Source organism: Meleagris gallopavo, chromosome 12 (genome assembly GCF_905368555.1).
Source record: "Meleagris gallopavo chromosome 12, MGAL_WU_HG_1.1, whole genome shotgun sequence".
Taxonomy (NCBI): Eukaryota; Metazoa; Chordata; class Aves; order Galliformes; family Phasianidae; genus Meleagris; species Meleagris gallopavo.
Window position 1 is genome coordinate 10066277 of NC_139415.1, and position 22556 is coordinate 10088832.

General features: G+C 39.8%; 2 protein-coding genes across 2 annotated transcripts; both read left to right on the plus strand.

Moving 5' to 3' along the window:
• Positions 1 to 11867: 11867 nt before the first annotated feature.
• AFG2B (AAA ATPase AFG2B) lies at positions 11868 to 18082 on the plus strand. The gene is given in 9 exon segments (XM_010726391.4): positions 11868 to 13052; positions 13552 to 13737; positions 14346 to 14504; positions 15004 to 15213; positions 15602 to 15829; positions 16316 to 16450; positions 17091 to 17216; positions 17786 to 17909; positions 17912 to 18082. Coding segments are annotated over 9 exon segments (2286 nt in total). The 5' UTR covers positions 11868 to 11960; the 3' UTR covers positions 17938 to 18082.
• A 523-nt stretch (positions 18083 to 18605) lies between these two features.
• COXFA4L3 (cytochrome c oxidase associated subunit FA4L3) lies at positions 18606 to 22253 on the plus strand. The gene is made up of 5 exons (XM_003209457.5): positions 18606 to 18708; positions 18784 to 18838; positions 18979 to 19067; positions 19787 to 19847; positions 20485 to 22253. The coding sequence occupies exons 2-5, from the start codon at positions 18797 to 18799 to the stop codon at positions 20551 to 20553; spliced, it is 261 nt and encodes an 86-aa protein (XP_003209505.1). The 5' UTR covers positions 18606 to 18708; positions 18784 to 18796; the 3' UTR covers positions 20554 to 22253.
• Positions 22254 to 22556: the final 303 nt, after the last annotated feature.

A 22556-nucleotide genomic window follows, 5' to 3' on the forward strand; every position in this document is an offset into this window, starting at 1 on the left:
AATGACTTGAAATATTATTCCAGCAGATCACTAAGGTTAAAAGAAAAAGATCAGATGAAGTATGAGAAGAAAAGTTTCCTTGCAAGGATAGTGAGAACAATCTGACAGCAGAACATTTTACTTCAGCAGCTGAAGGGAGTCAGGATATGGGTGAAGGGTACTGTGATTTCTAAAGCTTCAGAACACTCCCACTGTGGAGACATTTTTCCAGAAGTCAACTGTAGATGGCTTTTTTTTTTTAAATACTGCCTCCTGAGTTCCATTTTAAGTTAATTTTTCTGAAAGATGATTTCATAAAGGTCTGTTTTAAATTAGTCTCAGATAATGCAATGCACCACAAAGGCAAAAGTTATGTAAATGACTCTGAAGTGTTTAATTTTATGTAGCAGATATTTTTCAGTCAAATATTGAGAGACACAGGAGAATCTGAAGCTGGAAGACACTGTACCTACTCTGTTCCAAACCTGAGCTGTAATAAGAACAGACATCCTCTGAGTAGGTGTTCTCAATGTTTATCCCAGTTAGCTTACCAGAGCAAGTACTTCAAACAGTGCACTCAGTCTGAAAAAGTACTTTGATCAGCAGGCAATATTTGAGAACTAAACACAGCCACTTGCACAGGGACTTCACAAGCCTCATGCCGACATAAGTGGTTACGTACTTCTCTATGTGACGTAGGCACTGTTCCTGGATTGGCTGTCAGGGTTCTGTCCAACTCTCACTGAAGTCAGTGAGATTTCTCACACAAATTCTCTAAGAGAATTTATCACCAACTGGGCTGCTATTTCTACTGTACAAAAAAGTCGCAACTAAGCAATGGAGCAAATAGCATGCCAAAGATTTTGACCTTGTATCTCAACCTCCTGCTGGGTTTGGTAAAGGTAAAAGTTGGATATCTTGAAAGAACCGTGGCAGTCTGATCCTCTGTTTTCTTAAGGAAAAATATGAATGACAATCTCTAACAGCTTTGAAAGACTAAAAAAAGTGAAAAATCAAGTGGATAGAACAATTTGCATGACTGAGGGAAAAAGTGTTTCTACAGAGATCTTCCCATTCAGAGAAGAGTGGGAAAGAGTGAAACTTCATTTTTGACTGTTATTTCAATAGCCAGATCTACTTAGATCATCCAAACTAAAAGAATTAATCTTCAAGTTCATTCAACCATCACTTCCAGTACTTTGGAAGTATGGTAAAGCATTATCACCCATCTCAGAGGTATGAATTCCTGAGTCATGATTTATGCAGGTTAATACACTTTAAGGATACTTTCTAGACATTTTCACTTACACAGTAAGTGTACTGAACCACACATCTTGCTCCACTGGATTATAAATCTGGACTCTAAACTGTAATTCAGTTGAAAGCTAAATATAACTTGCAAAGTATTTAGCTGAAAAGTTCTGGTTCTGTAGGACACACTGCAAAAGAGGCTTCCTTTGAAACTGAGATGCCATAAAAGTTTTTCTTTCTTTGAAGTACACAAACTTTGCCAACTTTGAACTAAAGGATCTGTCTTATTCAAATGACCAGGGCAATGATAAAAAGCTTGTATTAATGTACCAATAATTTTAGTATTGATGCATCAACAACTTTGTTAGTACTACTTTTAAGGCTACATCTTCATGCAATAAGAACTGTGTTTTAACCAATTTATTCCAGAGAATCAGTATATTCTGATTTTGCTATCATATACAAGGACATCTGAAATCAAATCGAGATCTGCTGTGACTGGATGCAGCTCTGCCAAGCTCAACAGGTGAATTTCCCTAACATTGCTTCAAAGACCATAGTTCAGCACAATGGTAACAAACAGCTCTTACCACTAGCAAGACTATTTGACAAGTGACTTTATTACTTCTTTTAATCACACACTTTAATCGTTCACAAACTTTAAATTCTACATTCAATTACAGTTGAAGCTACTCTCAATAGGAACCTCCTTTGGGAGAGATTCTGGAAATAAAACAGTGCCTTCAGGCTAGCAAAGTTCAAGACATTTTTCAAGTTGCCACAGCAATTTGAGTGATGTAGCAGATTACCCATGAGCTAATGTGGTTAACTTAATAGATGAAAAAAATCAGCCCCCATTTTCATTTCTGCTTCTTTTGTTTACTTCGGTGTGACAACAAAATTACAAGATGTACATATTTCCAGTGTCGGTTACTGTTAAAGTAGTCATCCACAAATGAGTTTGGAAGAACATTCTTATGCTTTCGACTTTCCAATTCAAAGGAATTATTCATTACACAAATTAAACAGATGCTTTAAACTCTGAAGGAAAAGATTTCTCTTGCAAATACTTCCAGCCTCCATAGTTCTCTAGAAGAGATTCTTACTACAATACATGGTTAAGAAGGGATCTCAAAATAACAAGGTAGGTATCTGAATCAAAGCATCGTTTGCATGGGTTTAGTTAGCTAACTCCCTGAAGCACTTTTAAAGCACCACATAAGATCTCAAAGCAGACTCAGCATTCACTTCAATGAAAAGGTTAATTCAGATCAAAATCTGATTATGACATTTGCATCATTGCAGTAAGTTTATCTCACACAGGATGAATTCAGGATTCAAGAAAAGTTACCAAAGAAAGAACAACATTTTCCACTGGGGAAAAAGAGATCCTCACCACAATTATTTCTCAAAGTAAGATATATCCATAATACTTGCAAAAGAACAGAGGTGACCTTGATAACATCTGAAAGCTGATGTAAACAAGGCAATTGCATTCTTGATCCCTTAGAGTAATCAAAGCCTCTAAGTTATTAAAGTAGGTAATAGCAGGAGAATCATCTTTTCTGACTGGCTGGCTATACTGGGTTTAATGCACCCAAAACATTGCTTACTGTTTGCCTGCCAGGAGACACTGTCAGCTCATACTGAACTTGTCTGCCAGGACATCCAGATCCCTTTACACAGAGCTCTTCTCAGTCTGTACCTGAATCTGACATCATTTTATCCCAGATGCATTACCAGCCATTTATCTTCTCTGAATTTCACACCACTGTCAGTTGTCCATGAAGATATGCTTCCAATTTAGAAGTGATAAAATTCAATTTAGCTCCCACAGTACTAGCCAAAGGATCGAGGAACCCATTTTAAGGAGCTCCTCCTTTAAGAAGCAATAAGTCTGCCAGAACATTTATACTTTGGTAGCAGCCATTGCTAGATTATGCTCTGTGTGTTCAGTTACATCTACTACAGATCCTACTGTTAGAAGTTCTGTAACTAAAAGCATTACTTCAGATGTTAAAGTAATTATATTTAACATCACCTTTTTTAAGCTTGATAAATCTGTCCTATGCTACAAAGGAAAGCTTGAATGTTCATCTCAAGAGAACACTATATGAACAGATAGAATGTATTCCTTTAAGTTCAGTGCATACTATACAATGTACCAACAACACAAGACTAGAGAGCACTGGAAACAGAAAAGAGAAAGCCATTTTGACACATTGCTTTGTTCAGTGTCATTTTTACATTAACACTCTAAAAGGTAACAAAAGGTTGCACTGAACCTAAGTTGCTTAGGTTTTGCTGAGGCCTGTTCATTGCTACATTTCTTTAAGTTTACAATGAAAGATGCTCAGCTACCCCTCCCTACCCTAAAATAAAGGCAAGAGTATGCTGCTAATAGAATCACATTATTACTATTGGATGGGTTTGCCAGGTACCTTGGGGGATATTGATACAGTAGTGAGAACTCCGTGAGGCCTTACCACAAGTCAAAGAGCTGTGTCCCTCATCTTACATACTAACTACAAACGCTTCTCCTGATGCTGTCAGCTCACAGTGTAAATACGGTTCTATCCCTTTTCCAATATCGATATCAAGCTGCTTTTGAGCAGCTAGGCTCACTTTACTAGCTGACATTTGCTAGATGTCAGAAAAAATTCAGCTTTCGCATTCTCAAAAATTATAAAGGAGGAAAAGCAGACTGTAGCAAGCAACAGATGCTTTCATCAGGACAGCAAAACATTCATGACAGTACTACACAGTCTGAGAAACCAAATGCCTAGTTTTCATCAAGAGACTGGCAATTTAGACCAATTTTTAGATGTGAGCATGTATACATGACTTGTCTTATCTACTTCATCATTTTCCCTGCAATGCCCTAACAAAGCAACAAAAACAGTAACAAAATTTCACAAAATGTTTTCTGAAATAACAACCAATGAGATATATTTGAACATCCCTGGAGTTCTACATTAAACAGTAGGAATGTTGTAAAACATTATTTTCAATTTTCCATTTAATAATTTGTTGTTTAGATAAATCCCAGCCAGAGATTCAGTCCCTTGGAGCCCATACAAAGGATTTTTAGAACAATAAAGACGAAACAAAGTTAACTATTGAGACTGCTGGTTTATTTTTCAGTAGAAGGAATTCCATTAAACAAGTGTTCTAACTTCATCATACTATTCAAATTTCAATTTCAAACATCTGAAGTTGAATTTTTCAAATGATCTATTGCTTTGGATCAAGCTAAAACTAGAAGTGTTGTTTTCAGTTAGTTTGGCACCTGATTAAAAATAATTTCTGATGCTTGGACAGTAATAGATCTGTGTCAGATAGAATACCTGAAAATCACTGCGATAATGAAGTAATAAATGTAACTCATTAGTTGAATCAGGTGGATTATTTTGGTATGTGCAATATTCATTGCTCTAAACTTCTTTAACAACTGAACTTTATAACAGAACAGGAATAATACCCATGTGAAACAGTAAGGAAACAATCAGCACAGATTACACTAATTTCACTAACAGAAACAAATTATTGCTCCTTGGTATCTAAATTTAAATTAAAGTAAAACTAAACCAACACCACATCAAGGAGAATTTCATTATTTACCTGTCCTAATGCAAGTCCTAAAAGCACAAACAGAAACAAAGCCAAAGATGGTGCAGTGTGAGCAGTAACACAACCACATTCCACTCATGCCCAGTCCACTGGGCTTCACACCTAGAAATGTAGAAACATGACGGTCATTGGATTTGCGTGACTCTTCAACATTCACTTCTTTAAAGAAAAAAGAATGCCTCACTTCCATAGCCAGGCCTAGCATCAACTAAGGAAGTAACCCACTGAAATTTCCTGTTATGATCTTCTTTCATTATTATTCATTTAAGCCCTTGGGGTACATTGCTTAACTGCTAGCACTTAAAAGTCAGTATGTTTTAAAAGAGCATTTAATTCTGAGAATATTCTGCATTGTAACATGAAGATACGGAATTCTTCTGGCAGTGTTGCAATCATTCCCACTTCCCCTGTAAATCATAACCATCTCACTTTGGTAAGCTCAGTAATCAAAGGTTGGGGTGGCAAGTAGAAAAGGTGGCTCATTCCACGAGTATTAGGAAAGAGCATGAAGGGAAAACGCAGCAGCTTGGAACAGAAAGGCAAGGACAGAGACAAGTGACAATTCATACAAGCCCAGAATAATTTATCTAATTTTAAGCAACGATGACAAGGGAAAAAATGTTGATATTTGGGCATGACTGCGTTCCAAGATCTTTGTTTTAGGAAAGAAGAATGCTGAAGGCAGAAGACTCCTCCCAAAGGCAGAAGGAAAAACTAATACTACTAAGAGACAATGACTCCTACCAGCAGTCAGTTGGATTGGGTCTCCAAGGATTTTCAGAGACTTCTCTTGAGCTGAAGTGTAAACCGAGCATAAACATGAGGAAAATATATAGCAATTCTGATGTTTCATATTAAAATAAAATCTGTAGAAGCATTCACACCCCTTCCCATAGGAAACACAGACAACTGTACAAGTGACTACTAGATTTCTCTTCAGATGTCTTTTCTATACTATTCTTCATAAAAATCTTAGTCCAAGATCTCTGCCCTTTCTTTGCTGTCTTGGTCCCTTTCTACTTAGGCTAGTATTTGTTCTTCTTAAAGGACACAGATGACTGCTATTAATACTGTAGTGTACTTGATGCCTGAAAGACAACTGATACAGCAGAAAAACCAAATACATTGTACTTAGTTCACAACACAATAGCCTACAAGACTCACCACTGTATGTGGTATATCTGTATCAAATAACTGGTAATAAACTCAAATCAGATTTTCTAACATAATTGGCATTTCTTAAGTAGAGTCAAGCCCTCAGTGGTCTTGGGAAGTTGAAGGTGCTTCTCCATCTCCCACAGTTAGGCTACTTGCAGTTGTTTTTATGTTTGTTTTTTATTCCTGTCTAAACAGTATTCTTAATTCTCTTCCTGCAGTAAGCATGCATCCTTATGGAAGTCAGGCCACAATGCCAGCTTTGCAAATTTTTATTTCAACCCTCTGACAATAGGCTACTGAGAGTTGGGAATTAACATAACTATCTCTAATCAAGTATGCTTGTGATTAGTATATTGAATACAAAAAAATAAATGTTTATATAACTAAATTCTACTATCACCTCTCCTAGAGTTCCTGTCCTCTTTACAAGAGAAAATGGAGAAAGCATAAGCATATGAAGGAATTTACTTAATCTCATGCAGTTTAGAATTATTCTAACATTTTAATATGTTCTCATGCAAACCACCAATACAAGAATGAGGGAAGTATAACTAACTGAATTTCTAACCAGTGACAGAATAGTTTTTTCTAGCAGTACATTTCTGTGATATAAACCAGCTTATCCAGTTCACTGCAAATACATAACAGCAATAAAGCTAACACCTACCATCCACTTATTTAAATATAAGACAGCATTTGTTCACTCTATACACAATGTGCTCATGTGAAAGAACTTACATTTTTTCTCTTTAAGGCATTGATGCATCAGGTTAATCTTCACAGAAGCAGGCCTAACAACCTCCATAAATGAGGTACAAAGCTCTCTGAAAATTTATTAAGTAATTGAATATAGTGTTATTCTTCTGCATCAGAACTTCAGATGATGAAATACATTTTTAATAAAGGCACTTCAGAGATTTCAGAGATGAGGAGCCAGAAATTAAGTTGTCCTACAACATTTCAAAGCAGTTATTTTAATACCATTAAACAGATGTTCTTACCTTGCTAAAGTTTATTACGTTATCTGATAATTCAAAGAGAAGTAGAAACAATTCTGTAGAATGACATATGTAATCAGAGTCAAAAAGTGAAGAACACTTACACGCATGGGCAAGTCCTGTGTTAAAGTTGTAGAAGTTGTATGGCTGCAAATATACAAATGCAAATATATGCAAATAAACAGGTTCAACAGAATAGGCCATCCTATGTCCCATCCAGCATTTATTCAAAATAATCATCACAGAATCACACAAAATCATAGAATGGCCAGGGTTGGAAGACACCTCAAGGGTCATGAATCTCCAACCCCCCTGCCACATGCAGGGCCACCAACCTCTCCTTGTAGACTAGGCAACTTCTGATTACATGCTTTGCCTTCACATAGTATCATAGTCTGCAAGTACAACATGTGATTCTTCATTTCAAGTAGCTGAATTACAGCTTATCCCAGCACCTTTGAGTTTTACACTAAGGAAGATAGAGCTCACAACAATAAAATAAGATGGCCAGCATGCATCATTACATATTACTGTAACTTACACAAATCAGCCACAGAAAAAGTAAGAAGGAAAAATCACATGACCTGGCTTTCACAGCATATACAAATGAGGGTACTGTAAAACTACCATGCAATGGACAGTGCAGCAATGACAACAAAGCAGCAAAGCCCTAGGCTACAGCAGCTGAGGATACGCAGCCATAGCACAGAAATAAAGGAAAGATATAGGAAAGATCTACTTACCCTCAGAAGGCCTCAGGTACACATGAATCTTCAGCAAGACATCCTTGTCTCTACTGTTTCAACCCTTAAATGAGGTCTGGGAAGGGGTTGATCCTTGCTCCACCACTTTCAGTCACTCAGGTGTACTGTATTGCATGCACCTGAGCTCCTCTGGGTTGGTCCTGCCTTCCCACCAGGTGCTCAATTACTGCTTCAAGCCATGACTTAGTATTGCCACTACAGGTACCTGCCTACTCAGGAACTCAAAAGTGGTCAAAGACACACATAGCAACTGAATACTATTTATTAAGGACTCAAATAAGTTAAAAAATGAAATTTTACAGGTCAAGTTCTTAAAGAAGAGCCCCCATATTCATAAAGAACATCTCCAAAGCATGTATTCCTACATAACAGTGATATACTAACAACACTATGAAAAAAAAAAAGTTTTTGTCACAGTACAAAGACTATCAGCTCTATAAGATGAAAAACCAAACTTGATAGGCTCAAGCCCATGCTACCCAAGTAATGCAGGGGAGAAGTCAGCTAGGAGTCCAACTCACCAGACAAACTAACAGAGATGAAACAGGCCCACAGGTAAACTAGTCTAGCCTGCCTCGGGGTAGGCCCTCACCCTTAAGAGATATAGATGTAGTACCACCACTTCTGAAGACAAACACTAATAATACAGCTCACACAGCAAAGACCAGGTTTTAAATAAAGCATCACCCATGGGCATAGGTGTGGGTGGAGGCCCCAGGTGAGAAGAGGGTAATTAACACTTCAGAGATCTGATAGGTTTTAGGAACTTTCTGAAAAGCCTGTTAAATCATTAATGATCTTTCATTAAGTTCTACTCTTTGGAATGCTACCACCAGGACATCACCAAAGGAATAAATATGAATATATAAGAACCATCACTTCTAAAAGATTAGATATAAATTCTAGCAAGTGTCTTTACTGATGAGGTAGCTGTATGGGAACTATTGAATCACAGCCTGAACCTCTGATTGATCACCTGAGGCAAGCACTGAGTCAGCTATGGTAGTACAGGTGAAGGCAATTCAGCTGCGTGCCCGGAAGGGGGTGGAGCCTGGCTGCACCTCTCCTAGACCCCATTTAAGGGCTGGCTGCCATTAAGGAAGGTTCTCTGCCTGGAGATTGCTTTCTTTGAGTTTTCTTACAAGCCCAAGTACAGGTGAGCATTTTCATTCACTTTTAATTATTTCTTTCTGCTTTGGTAATCTTTCTAGCTATATGCTCTATAGATACTAGCCTAACCACTCTGTATGTTTGTTGATTATGCAGGCAGTGCAGAAGAGCATTCAGAAATGAAATGCTTTGTAGGATATTAAGTGCTTTAGTAGTAATGAGTCACTTAAGTCACTTGTTTTTATTTTCTTCCAAATTTTCACTTGCTAATTGGTATTGCTACTGGTAACATATACAGGTATTGAACAAAGATATGATCAGGTTTTCCAGTTTTGAGAGCTTGTATGAGTGATTTAGAAAAGCATAAAAACATGCTCTTACTTAATAAACACTATATCAATGATGACACACAGAGTAACGTCAGATATCCAGTGTATATAGTGGTTATCTATTTGTTTTTGTTTCCAACAGCAAGAAACACTATAGCGTTTTTGTTGGTATTGGGCTAAGAGGAAGAAAAAGTAATTAACAACTTAAATGCTTCTGTCTTTAATAGGATTTACTGACTGTAACAACATTCCAATGAAGAAGGCATTGGTAATATATGGACAATGCACTTTTAGATGAATGAAAACAATAAAGTGATCTGCTATTTAAATCAGGCTGCAACTCACATAAACTTGTGAGGCAAAAATAAATTCTTCAGCCCAATGGAAAGCTGAATCAAAATACTAAATGTTCCTAATTTATGAGATATGCTTTCAAAGAAAGTACCAAAAATTCTCAGAAAGAATGCTCAGGATTCTTAGAAGGCTTGGGAAGACTTCATAGACAGCTAAGCAGATTGCTAGAAAGAACTAAGAATGTTCTCACAAAGAACAAACAGAATGCTTAGAAGGCAGAAGACTTTTTAAAAAGTTGGAGGAAGCCCTAAAAAGCAGGCAGCACTCCTGGATGCACTGGAAAATACCTAAGTAGTATAGGAAAAATACACATGTATCACCAGGAAAAAATCTAGGATACTGTATAGGAACTGTTGAGTTACAGCCTGAACCACTGATTGAGCACCTGGGGAAAAGACCTGGTCAGTCCTGAGAGCACAGATGAAGGCAATTCAGCTGTGTGACTGGAAGGGGTGGAGCCTGGCTGCACCTCTATTAGATCTCATTGAAGGGCTGGCCCCTACTGGGGAAGGATTTCTATCTGGAGATCCCTTCTTGGTGAAGCTTTCCCCTGTGAACCTAGGATCTTCTCATATGTGTGAGCAATCTTCTTCCCTTCCTTTATAGCACCTTTCTATTGTGCTGGTCCTTCTGTCATCACACCTCTGTAACACCTTTCCTATTGTATTGATTTGTCTGATTGCTATAGATACAATCTATATTTCTAAAAAAATCCTACAAAGTAGAAGAAAATATAGGAGACTTCAAAGAAGCAATTTTCCATGAGCTCTCTTCTCATACTGATCTTGTCAATCCTAAGAACTCTTGTGAGCAGTGTTCTTTTCTAAATGTGTTCAGTTTCCCTTGACACCTACAAATGATTCTGCATTCATAGTATCCTTCAGTGAAGTTCTACAGAACTATCACCACAAGATTCATTGTTTAGTTTATAAATATTACTGTGCATCTTCAAATCCACTTGCCTTTAAGAAAAAATGTTAAATACATTGACAGTTTTAGTTCAAAAAGATCTGTTTGACAAAATATAATCGAAGCTACCAAAAACATATATTCAGCTTAATAGCGTGTTTATTTTTTTGCAAGTAATTATTAAAATAAGACAGTTTTTTTAGTTATAGTGAATTGGGAATTACAAACAATATTTTATTCCACCAAAATAGCAGGTATATCCTGCTATATAAAAGTCAAATAAGCATTCCTCCTCTTTAGACTATTACTGCAATATTGCAGGCATTCTTTAAAAGAAGTATAGTTGGCCTATGAAATACAAAAGCAAACAATGAGGGAACATTCCTCCCCATAAATTAGTAGCTAGAAACTGAAAATAAAAAAAAAGCAGAAAGTAATGAAACTGAAAATGATCTGAACACTCACTGTGTTGGATTTTCAGTTTAATATTTGAAACACAGCAAAGACAATGATGGGCAATGTCTGATTTCTCTAAGAACTGATGTCTACTCCCTTGGAACTGTTGGATCTGCAAGGAGAAAGGAGTCATTCTTGAAGATCAGCTGCCATCTAGTGACTATTGAGAAAATTGTGTTGGCTTTGTTTTGCTTTTGGTTTTATTGCTGTTTTTTGAGGAGGTTGACAGTTTAAAGAAGTTTCTTGGTGGTAGATCTTTTTCCACTTTGTCAGTATTGAATCTCGGGTCTGTAAAAGTTTTGGGAGCACTCAAAGGTATGCATTCCAATCCAGAGCAGCCACTCAGCAATGCTTCCCATAAAAACTCATAAATAAGGTTTTCATTCTGCCATTCCCTCTCAAAAAAAAAAAAAGGCGATTTTGTGCACTTTCAAAAAGCTGTATTAATTTTGTGGCCCTGCTTCACTTTAATGAGTTCCTATGAGGTATTTAGAATTAGCTGAACTAACAACATTGCCTCTTTTTGTACTGTTTTGTGTACAACCCTTGGCCCACACAGGACCATGATAAAGCAGGAAGCCGTCAGAAGGGTTTCCTTATGCTTTTCTGCAGGAGCTTTCAGAACAGACGCCAGACAGCCCTGCTCCTGCAGTGCATCCCTGCCCGCCCCGTGTGATGGGGATCCCAGTTCTGTGTGTGGGGGGTCTCAAGTGGAGTCTGCGTATAATTTAACTCGCAATCAAGCTACTGACGAGACTGAAATTATGCACACTATAGATCTCACAGATGATGGTTTTATCTTGCATCCTAGCAGGTTTTTGCGGAAGTACTGCTACAGCTGGCTCAGACCCACCTGCTGGTGGAACAGGCACTCCGCCAGCGAAGCAAGCGCCACCAGGGCTCACGGGAAGGAGGCGGGAACGTGTGGAGAAAGGCGGAGCCCCACCGTCTGCTCGCACTGCGGCGCATGCGCGGGAAGCGGTGTGGACTGCGATGCGCGGGGGTTGGCGGCCTGCCGCTGAATGCGGGTGAGCGAGCAGCGGGCCGCCATGGAACCGGCGCCCCTCAAGCTTCTACCCCCGGACCCCGGGGACGAGGGCACGCAGCGGTGCAGGCTGGGCCCCGCCGCCCTCTCCTCCCTGGGGGTCCGGCTGGGCGCTCCGTTGCGGATCTCCCTGCCCGCCGGCTGCTGTCTGTGCACGGCGTGGCCGCGGCCGGACCTGGCGGACGGGTACGTGCAGGCGGACCCGGCCTGCAGCACCGGGCTGACGGCGGCGGCGCCGCGCGGGCTGACGCTGAGCCTCGGCCGCCTGCAGCCGCTGTCCTACGGCCCCCTGCGGGGAGCGGCTGTGCGCGCGGTGCTGCGGGGCGGCGCGACCAGGCGGGCTGCGGGGCTGCAGGAGGCGGTCCGGGACCTGCTGACCCACGTCTACGTTTCCCCTCACTACGTCGTTACCGTTGGCCCTAATGTCCGCGCTCCCGTCGTGCACGTGGAAATCCTCTCCGTAGACCCCGCGACAGAGGAAGCCGGGCTGATAACCCCCCAGACGAGCGTGACGATTACGGAGGTGATGACGCTAGAGCGGTACAGGCTCTTAACAGAGGACACGGCAGAAATTCCCGTGGCGGGGCTGGACGATGTGGGAGAGTCTCTGAAGGAGATGGTCGACCTGCCGTTCCGTTTCCCGAGGACGTTTAAGAAGCTGGGGCTTTCCGTCCCCAACGGGGTGCTGCTGGTCGGCCCTCCGGGGGTGGGGAAGACGCTCCTGGTGAAGGCAGTGGCAAAGGAGGTGGGTGCGTATCTGCTGTGCGTCAGCGGCCCTGCGCTGTACGGCTCCAGGCCGGGGGAAAGCGAGGAGAATTTGCGAAGCATCTTTGAAAAGGGCAGGGAGATGTCCTGTGAAGGGCCGACCGTGCTCTTTATTGATGAGATCGATGCGTTGTGCCCGAAGCGAGGGAGCTCCAGCAACGCTCCTGAGGATCGCCTTGTCGCTCAGTTGCTGACACTGCTGGACGGTGCTGGTTGTAAGGATAGGATGGTGGTTGTGGCAGCAACAAACAGGCCTGACGCCTTGGATCCTGCGCTGAGAAGGCCGGGCAGGTTTGACAGAGAAGTAAGCAGACATTGCTATCCATGCTCAGTCTTTTCTCTTTTTGTTTAGGGGATGTGGTGAGGGGACAGTTAATAAAGATGAGTCTCCAGTTCACATAGCCAACCCTGAAGGTGCTTTTCCTTTTGGCTTGTATTTTATATAATGTGGTCAATTAAATAAACCTACTTGTTATCTAATTCAGCCTTTGTGAACAATGAAATAGTAACTGTATTGCTAAGTCAGATATTTCTATTACCGCAAAACAGGATTTGATGGACAGTGACTAATAGTGTTTTATGAACAACTGATTATACAACAACTATTCACTTGGAAAGTAGGTGTAAAGATGCTTTAAATAGCTGTAACTATTAAGTTTCTCCTAAATCTTTGGTTGCAATATAAGTATGTGTAAATCTTCAGAAGTTGGCTTAAAGTGGAGACAAACTTGCTTAGCCAGCTCTACAAAATGAGAGGGATATGATGAAGTAACTACTTGAAAATTTTATCTTCTTTGGGTTAGGTTATTATTGGGACACCAACGCTTACACAGAGGAGATCCATCCTGCAGATGCTCACCTGTAGCATGCCCATTTCTACAGACATTGATTTGGTTAAGCTGGCAGAAATGACAACTGGGTATGTTGGAGCTGACCTTACAGCGCTCTGCAGAGAAGCTGCTATGCAGGCTGTGTTCCACAGCTCTTTGGTATGATTGCAAATCAATCAAGAGGAAAGATATGATTCTTATCTAACACCTTTTCTCCATTAGCACATAGTTTTACTTGAAAATCTGAACAAGATGAAGAATTCAGGAATTAGAAAAGGAAAATAATTACTGAAAAAAACCACAAGTGTTATAAATGTAAGCCTGCTGTTTCACTAGTCCCTTAAGTTTCTATCTTCAAAGTAAATTTTCTTCTTTGTGGGTGAAAGGTTTTACAGGAAGTTTTTTTTTTATTACATCTTTTTGTGAATGTGTGAAGACCTGTTTTATTTGATTATTCGAGAAAATCTAGGAATTTGTGTATAGTAACCCTGAATTAGCATCTGTTTGACTTAGTTGGAGCTATGATTTAGGGAGAGAATTTTATGTAGAATACTTATGTCTGATAAAGTTGTGTTTTCCTTATAAAATCTTGCCATTAAGAGAATGTTCTACCTTGTTACATCTTTGTGTGTGCACTGCTTGAGCTTGCTAGGGCAGGAATTTGAGTTGTCTTTGGCCTTTTGTGAAGTGCATTGTATGCTAATAAAGCATAATTATAAATTATGATGTAAAAATGCTGCTAATACACCTTGTTTGTTTTCCTTCAGGATTCAGCTGAAGTGCTAATTAACATGGCAGATTTCCAAGAAGCTTTTAAAAAAATTCAGCCATCCTCTTTTCGAGGTGCAATTGGATTCAAAGAGTGTAAACCCATCACTTGGGAGCAGATTGGTGGTCTTGAAGATGTGAAGTTGAAGTTAAAACAGGTGACATGCAAATACATTTAGGTCAAGAGGCAGTTTCTGATGACCAAGTGTTCTGTATGTTATGAAAATGCATTATCTCGCAAATTACATGGTTTTACATTTTATTTTAAGCATTATTTTCTACTATGTTAAATGACAATCACTGTAATAATTTAGCATCAGCATCATAAGAGCAGCAAGCATAATACAATGGAACAATTAGTATGCTTCTCAGTAGTGATAAACTCTGCAGCGGTCCATTTCTGAATGTATAGCCAGAGGTGGCTCTTGCATATCATCCTTCAAGACCTGCCTTTTGTTGTGTTTGAGACTGAGAGGGAAGTTCCAGAAGAGTGGCTATGTGTGTTTTCTACCAAGGAAGGCTAAATTAGCATTCTGTGTTGCTTTCAAATTAATGTATGCACTAAACAGTGGAGTATTGTGCTCAGCTGTTTTATTGGTTGCCTTTGATCTTTAGTTCTGTTACTGAAAATTTCATCCCTTGTTTATGTATTAACAGAGTGTGGAGTGGCCCATGAAATTTCCTCAGGCATTTGTGAGGATGGGCCTGGCTCGTCCAAAGGGTGTTCTTCTCTATGGACCATCAGGGTGTGCCAAAACCACACTGGTGAAGGCTGTGGCCACAAGTTGTCACTGTTTCTTTCTCTCTGTAAGTGGTGCTGAACTGTTCTCACCTTATGTTGGAGATTCAGAGAAGATTTTATCTCAGGTACAATTTTCAATTTGTATACGGTGTAAAGATGATGCAAAAAAATGATAGTTAAAACTCTTTGCTGATTATGAAATTGATAACTAATTTACAGTTTCCCACGTGTATGAACAGGAAGTCTAGCCCTAAAATGATGGCAGTTCTAAGCTTTGAAAATATTTCTACCCTCTTGTTTTCATTTCACTGCGGAATTTAATTCAGAAGCAGGATTTGTCTGTTATAGTGAATGGAAGCTGGAATGGCTTTTGGAATAAATGTCTTTTCTTGTGTGTGAATAAATTTAAGTCTGCATCACTAAATAAAAATAAGACTATATGTAAACAAGTGGTTTCACCTTATCTGAAAGAACATGTGCATTAACATTTTATTTTAAAAATCCAAAAAACAGGTTTTCCGCCAAGCGAGAGCAAATTCTCCAGCAATAGTCTTCCTGGATGAAATTGATTCTATCTTGGGATCTCGATCACATGGTAAAACTGGCCATGGTGTCTCAGAGCGGGTGCTGTCTGTTCTTCTCAATGAGTTGGATGGTGTTGGACTGAAAGTCACGGAAAGAAGAGGAAATAAACTACAGCTTGAGGGGAGATGTGAGGAACTAAGTGATGAGGAAAGAGAGGTATTTAAGTTCCCTTTTCTGTATGGTACAAATGATAAGTGCAGCCCAGGTGTCAAAAAATTTGAATTGTTGTCATTCATGCTTTTAAACTCAAAATCCTCAACCTTAAAGATGCTATTCTTCATCATTTCTGATTTTTATAAAATTCTGTATGAAGGCTGCTCACTGTTTTTATAAATCTGTTCCTCAGTGAAACTTTGAACAAAATACGCACACAGGCTCATGAACAGAAATAGCTGGTGTACATTTTGTCACAAATCATCTTCCTTGACAAATTCTTTTAGACTGTGTCATTTTTGCTGTTATATAGGTTCATTTTTCATCTCAAGGAAAATGAAGTACTGATACTGAAAGGAAAAGAATTACATGTAGAGATGCATTTTCTGTTCTCCCTTCCTCTTTTGTCACTAATAGTTAACAAATATCTTAACCTCTCTCTGTCTTAATTGTGTTGCACTAATGCCTTCATACCATTCCTTTGCTCAGCTAGAGTTTCAGGAAACTTTGAGCAGAGATGTCATGGTAGTTGCTGCAACAAATAGGCCAGATATGTTGGATGATGCCTTACTGCGTCCTGGAAGATTAGACAGAGTGATCTATATTCCTCCTCCAGATCTAAAGGTGATGTATCACAAATCCATATGTGGTGTTAAATGGGGAGAGAAAAATTGCCAGCATACTTTCTTATAAGAACAAAAAGAACATAAAATCTAATGTGTTTCAGAATTGAGGGATGACTCACTGGAGATGAGTTGCCAAACTCAAGATATGTGAAGAAGGGAATAATTATATTTGTAATTTAAATACCAGTAATATTTGACCTGATTATGTAGATACACTACTCATAGAAAATAGACAACAGTCTGAAATAATTGTCTAGTTACAAAAACAAACTGTAGAAAGTATCCTAAGAAGTTGGCTTTCTTCAAATCTTTATTTCCTATAAATGTTCAGTGGTATATAAATGTTTGACCTGAGCATCCCTCCCCATCCTAAAAAGAGATGTCCCAAAGCATATTGTGTATGGAATCATATCTAAAAATAGTCTCATTTCATAAGTGATGAATAACTGAATACTAGACATGAATATGAGATAACCATAAGAGTAAATATCTCCATTAATAATATTTTGCTCTTTCACCAAAAACATAATTGTTTTTGTATTTTTCTGTATTTTCCTTAGTTCTAACATTAAATTTTGAACAGTTTTGGAGTGGGAGTAATTGGTTTGGTTTTCTCATCAATACCTGCCACCTCACAGGGAAGGCTTTCCATTTTGAAAGTCTGCACAGAGAAAATTCCATTAGATACTGACGTGTCACTGCAAGATATAGCAGCCCTAACAGACTTCTTCTCTGGAGCTGATATTGAAAATCTATGCAAGGAGGTAAGAAATGCTTATGGTTAATCTGTGAAATAAACTATAAATAAGGCTTTTCAGGAGAAAAAAGAGAACTCATACATATTACCAAGCCAACTGTAGTACAGTTTATTCCACAATTGAAAAATGGAAAGAGAATGAGTAAAACAGGAGTGAGCAAAAGTTAAAACTTAAGATAAAAAGCTGAATCAGTATAAAGGCTCTCTCTGATTTCCAGGCAGAAGTAATGATCCCACTGGTAGAGGTAGTTATACTACCTTCTGTATCACATGGCCATTCTAGTTCAGGCTCAGATCCAGAGAAGTTTTTTGCATGTACTTTGAAGTGACAGTGGCATTTTTAGCTGGAAGAAAATCTATAAGTGATCAAGGATACATTGTCTTATCCAGACAACAGAACTAAATGTGGAGAATGCAGTTGATCTGTCATAAATATCATAAGTTGTACTGTGCTGTTCTCAGATAGTTTGTCTAAAATTTGGTTTTGTGTAACGTATTTGAATTACTTGCAATGACTTCTGTGCAACTTAAAACCATGAAGCACTTCTAGTGTTTTCTTTTTTTTTTTTTTTAAAGGCTGCCTTGCTGGCATTGCAGGAGAATGGACTTGAAGCAACTGCTGTAAAACAGGAACACTTTGTGAAATCATTGGAAACTGTAAAGCCATCTTTAAGCATGAAAGACTTGGAATTTTATGAAGAACTTATAGTCAAGAATTAACCTCTTGAATCATAAAGGAATTATGTGGCCTGAGTGTTATTAAATATGTCACGGGAACAGATTTGCAGTCTTTTACCTCTTCTGCTTTTTTGTACTGTATTTATTAACATTTTCAATTTGTATGAAATACAGTAAAAGTTCACTTTTGAAAAATCTGTGGTATCAGTAATAAATAAAACTGGGTCTGCTGGGGCTGGGCTACTAGAGGCTGAGATAGATCATTGCGATACAGTAAGTACTACACAAACAGCTCTGTTTTACTACAGATTCCCCCATTCCAATTACGAATGCAGGCACAACAGCAATGTTTAATTTATTGTGAAATCCAAGAAGCACAGTGAGTACTAAAAGGATGGAAGAACGTTTCCTTGGGAGGTGGGAGATGGTTCCCATGCAGTGCAGAAGGCAAGCTGCTTTAGATGGGAGTGCTTACAAGCTGGCTTTCTCGAAAGCACGTTACAAAGTTCAGCACCGGGGCAATGGTTAGGATGCGGGTTAAGCTTTTGTCGTTGCACCTGGGGCAGAGGGTCAGCACTTTGCGCTCTCGGGCCTGTGGAAGTTGTTCCAGGCCGCAGCAGGAGTGCAGTATCGCAGCCGCGTCCCGCCGTGCCTCGCCCGCGCCGTCCGCCAGGAGGCGCCCGCGCCGCTGGGGGTGCGGGCAGTGGGCTGCGGGGCGCTGTGCGTGTGGGCGGTGCCGCGCGTATCCACCGCGTATATAGGGTGCAGAGCGCGCAGCCCGCCCGCTGCCCCGCGGAGCGCTGCCCGTCCCGTCCCGGCAGGTAACGGATTGCCGTTTCCGTTCGCGGGCCCAGCGGTGCAGAGGAGCGGTGCGCTAACGGGGCCATCTGTTGCAGGTCTGCAGGCAGGATGAGCGCAAGTTTCTTCCAGCTGCTGAGAACGAAGAAAGAAGTAAGTGTGTCCGGCGGCTCCGCTCGGGCCTGCCGCTGTGCCCGGCGTCACAGCGCGGGGGGCGGGAAAGCAACGGGCGTCGCTTCTGCGTTTCTGGTAACCGCTCCGGGCGGCTCACCTCTCCCCTCGGTGTCTTTCAGCTCATCCCCCTGATTGGAGTCGTGTCCTGCGCCGCCGTTGGGGCTCTTGCTTTTTCAGCCTATTCCCTCGTCAGCAAATCCGACGTGATGTAAGCGAACGCTGCTGCTGGAGCAGCCTGGCGCTGCCCCGATCCCTGCTTTGTGGGAAGAGTCAGAAGTCCGAGCCAAGTTCCAGAGCACCGGGAATGACAAAGTTACCGGCGCGTTTTAAGTGCCGACGAAGTTAGCTCCTTTAGGCTAAAGCGAATGGTTTCTCAGCTGTGAATAGGTCACGTTTTTTCTGTGCTTTAGGTGTAATTGGCTTTAGATGCTCCCACAAAGGGACGCTGAGGGCTCAGGGATGCAGGCAGGCAGGCTGGTGCACCTGCACAGTGTGTGACTGTGTGCCCTGCCTGTAAGTCAGAGCTCCGATGGCTCGGCCATGCCTGGCAGCCATGCACAGCTTATGGGAAAATGTCTGTTTATTTTAAAGGGGCAGAAAGAAACATCTTTAGCCACCGGGATTAAAATCCCCTTTTTATTTGAGCCTTTATTTGCTTTTGATTCTCAGCTTTCTTGCCTTAGGATGGCACGTTATACTTGAAGGACATTGGCTGTGTTTGGTGCTCTGGAAGCCAAGAGGAAAGCAAGCATAATTGATTCCTATCCAACACTGAAAAGAGAAATTCCCAAAGCTGTATAGATGTGTTTCAGGGAACTGCTTACCTACAGGAATAGTTGTGCTGATCATAGATTGTTCATACAGGAGAAACACATGTAAGTTCACAGCCTAAAACACAGTACCTTATTGCTTTATCTTCTCTTACAGCATTAACAAGAGTGCCAATCCAGAGCCATGGGAAACTGTTGATCCTACCCGGCCTCAGAAGGTAATTAACACAAATAATAGTGCCAACGGTGTGTATTTCCAGCACGAGGAATGCAACTGAATAGCTGTGTAAGAACCAGGAAAATATTAATAAGAAGAAAAAAAAAATGAAGCTGACACTTTTAAATAAGTGGAGCTTATTATGTAATGAATCTCATTGCGTTATTTAAAGAGGGGAATTCAGGTATTTCATTCCAGGTCTGCTTGGCCCGCAGCTGCTTCTTACCCCGTTCCACTGCTAACAGTAGATGTATGGGCACAGAGGAAATGCTGGTTACACTCACTTGGTTCCTGAATTACAACATTGACTAAGGATGTTTTTGAGTACTGCAGCTGTAAGGAGAAACATCTTAGTTCAGTAGAGCACCTAGGATGATGAGGAAAATAAAATTATTTGGGGAAAATAGTTAAGTTCATTATTTGTTTCATATCAGGGTGATTCTGTTCAACAAAATTTGAGATTATATCCCTTATTGCTTTTGATTACTTTTAATAGGCTAATGTAAAACTATTAGAAATCCTTCACTGATAAATTGATCCATGATATTGCAGGAGGGAAAACTAACATTTTATTGAGAAAGAATTGAATACCGGGGTTTTGCTGATTTCTTTCATATTTTCTTTTTTATTTCTTCCAGCTATTAACAATCCATCAGAAATGGAAACCTATAGAAGAGTTGGAAAGTGTCAAAAAGCTTACGAAGTAACAAGTTTCTGTTGCCTCTAAAGGTACTCTATGAATCTAGTGGAATCACTTCTGCACAAACTTGACTACTGAAATCAGTGTGCGGAAATGCTTCTGCTACATTTCTAGGGTCTCCCTCCATTTTTTGGGCTCTGGATGAGGAGTTTCATGTTGCCTTAGAAGTTGGCATACAACATCCACTTAGTCCAAAACTCTGTGTCAAAGCTCGTTTTCAGTAGGTGTTTGATGTCAGATGTTGAACATTCAGATGGTAATTGAATATGGAAAAAGTTTTCACAATTTTTAAAATAGAATTTTATAGTTCATTTTTCTCAGAATTAATTTTGTAATTTTGTTATAATAAAATCTGTTTAACATTTTGCAACATTCTTTGTAAATTTTGTAAACAGAGACTACCCATAAGCTCTCCTAAAATATTCCTGGTTTGCTCCCTCTTTATCCTATAATTTTATGTTGTATGTGCACTGTATACAGACCAAATAGTCATTGTAGCCAGAAGATGTCTATGTATGGCAGCATATGTTGCCAAAGATACACTTCCATTTATTTCCTACATTAGATGTAATGACAACTTATGTCCCAGTTAAGGTTCTGGGGCTGATACCAGAACTTACATGTGCACTCTGCTTAGACTACCAAGGAGTCTAATAGATGAGTTAAGGCTATATTTGGGAATGCAGGGTGAAAACATAACTTCAGCATGGCTAAAAAGGAATTAAAAATGACAGTTTGTTACATTTGAATGTTGTTCCTGTTTAAACTTTTAAAAAGTTACTGGAATTAGAAAATTTACGTTATCCAAAACTACTTTAACCATTAAATTCTTAATCTTCTGCTAGGTAGTTCACATGCAAACTTAATTTTACTGCATAGCTAGCAGGGCTTTTTTTAACATTTTAGATACAAGCTATGAGGGACTTCTTCAACGAAGAGAAAATGAAAGAGATTAAAAGTAGAAATGACTCTTCAGAGAGACGCTTCCTCTTTAAGCATTTGTTTTCTGATAAATTGGCTAGGGAAATGATGCAACAGGCAGACCCTCACCAAGCTGGTGAGGGCATATCTGCATCCAATGGTAGAACAATCCTTTTCTGAGTTCTTTCTGTAGGTGTCCCATTCCATGCAGTTTCACATGCATTACAAAGTTTCTTCTACATTGGATAATAAGGATGCATGTTACTGGCTGAGAGGAAGGAAGAAAACTGAAACAAATTAATTTGAAGAAGCCCCTCCTCAAGTGAGTAATAGTGAACGTCCTGCTGGAGGTTATTCTGCTGCAGCGAGCACCTAACAGGTTAGCAGTGAAGCTTTGGAGGATTTGTTTTCTTAAAGGTGTATTTGACGCTGAGAAGAAAGCGTTAAAATGTTATTTATCACACTTGTGCTAAGTTGCAGTGTAAAATTTGGATAAGTAAGTATGACTCAGCAGCATTTAGGAGTGATAGGATTTAGAGGACTTCAGAGTACAAGCTTGGCTTTCATTTTATGGAATGATGCTATGAGATAAATTGGGTGGTATGTAACCACAAAAACCAGAGCTCTGGGGAATACAACTTCTAAGCATTTAAACAGAAGCACTGTAAACTATTTTCTGTAAGTTATTGCATATTTCCATATTTTGCTTGTCTGTATCAGTACAAAAACATGCTGTGCTGTGCTCTGAGTTGATACATGAATTAAATGAGTTTGTCCTTCAGTAAATCACTGGTATGGTCTTTGAATACCATTGTTTCTTTTGACCTGAGTATCTAACAACATCAGGGAAATAGATGTGTGTCATTTGTACATAACTTTTTGTACTTAACCAGTTCTCAGTGGTGTCTGCCAGTAGTGCATCAGGCAGTGTGCCTACCATCATTCACAGGTTGTCGCTTCCCATTTTATCCTCAGGCAAAATAGCAAAGGTAATCCAGTGTTCTGTTTTGTTAGCTGGTTTTCAGTGTTTTGTTGTTGTTGTTTTTCCATAATGTAAGAAATATCTTTCTGCACCTCAAAAAGATGATG

What these genes read in the sequence shown, in the direction of transcription:
- COXFA4L3 (XM_003209457.5), top strand. Translation starts at nt 18,797, where the DNA reads ATGAGCGCAAGTTTCTTCCAGCTGCTGAGAACGAAGAAAGAA. An exon ending in TGCTGAGAACGAAGAAAGAA is followed by an intron (nt 18,839 to 18,978) that starts GTAAGTGTGTCC and finishes GGTGTCTTTCAG; the next exon opens with CTCATCCCCCTGATTGGAGT. An exon ending in ATCCTACCCGGCCTCAGAAG is followed by an intron (nt 19,848 to 20,484) that starts GTAATTAACACA and finishes TATTTCTTCCAG; the next exon opens with CTATTAACAATCCATCAGAA.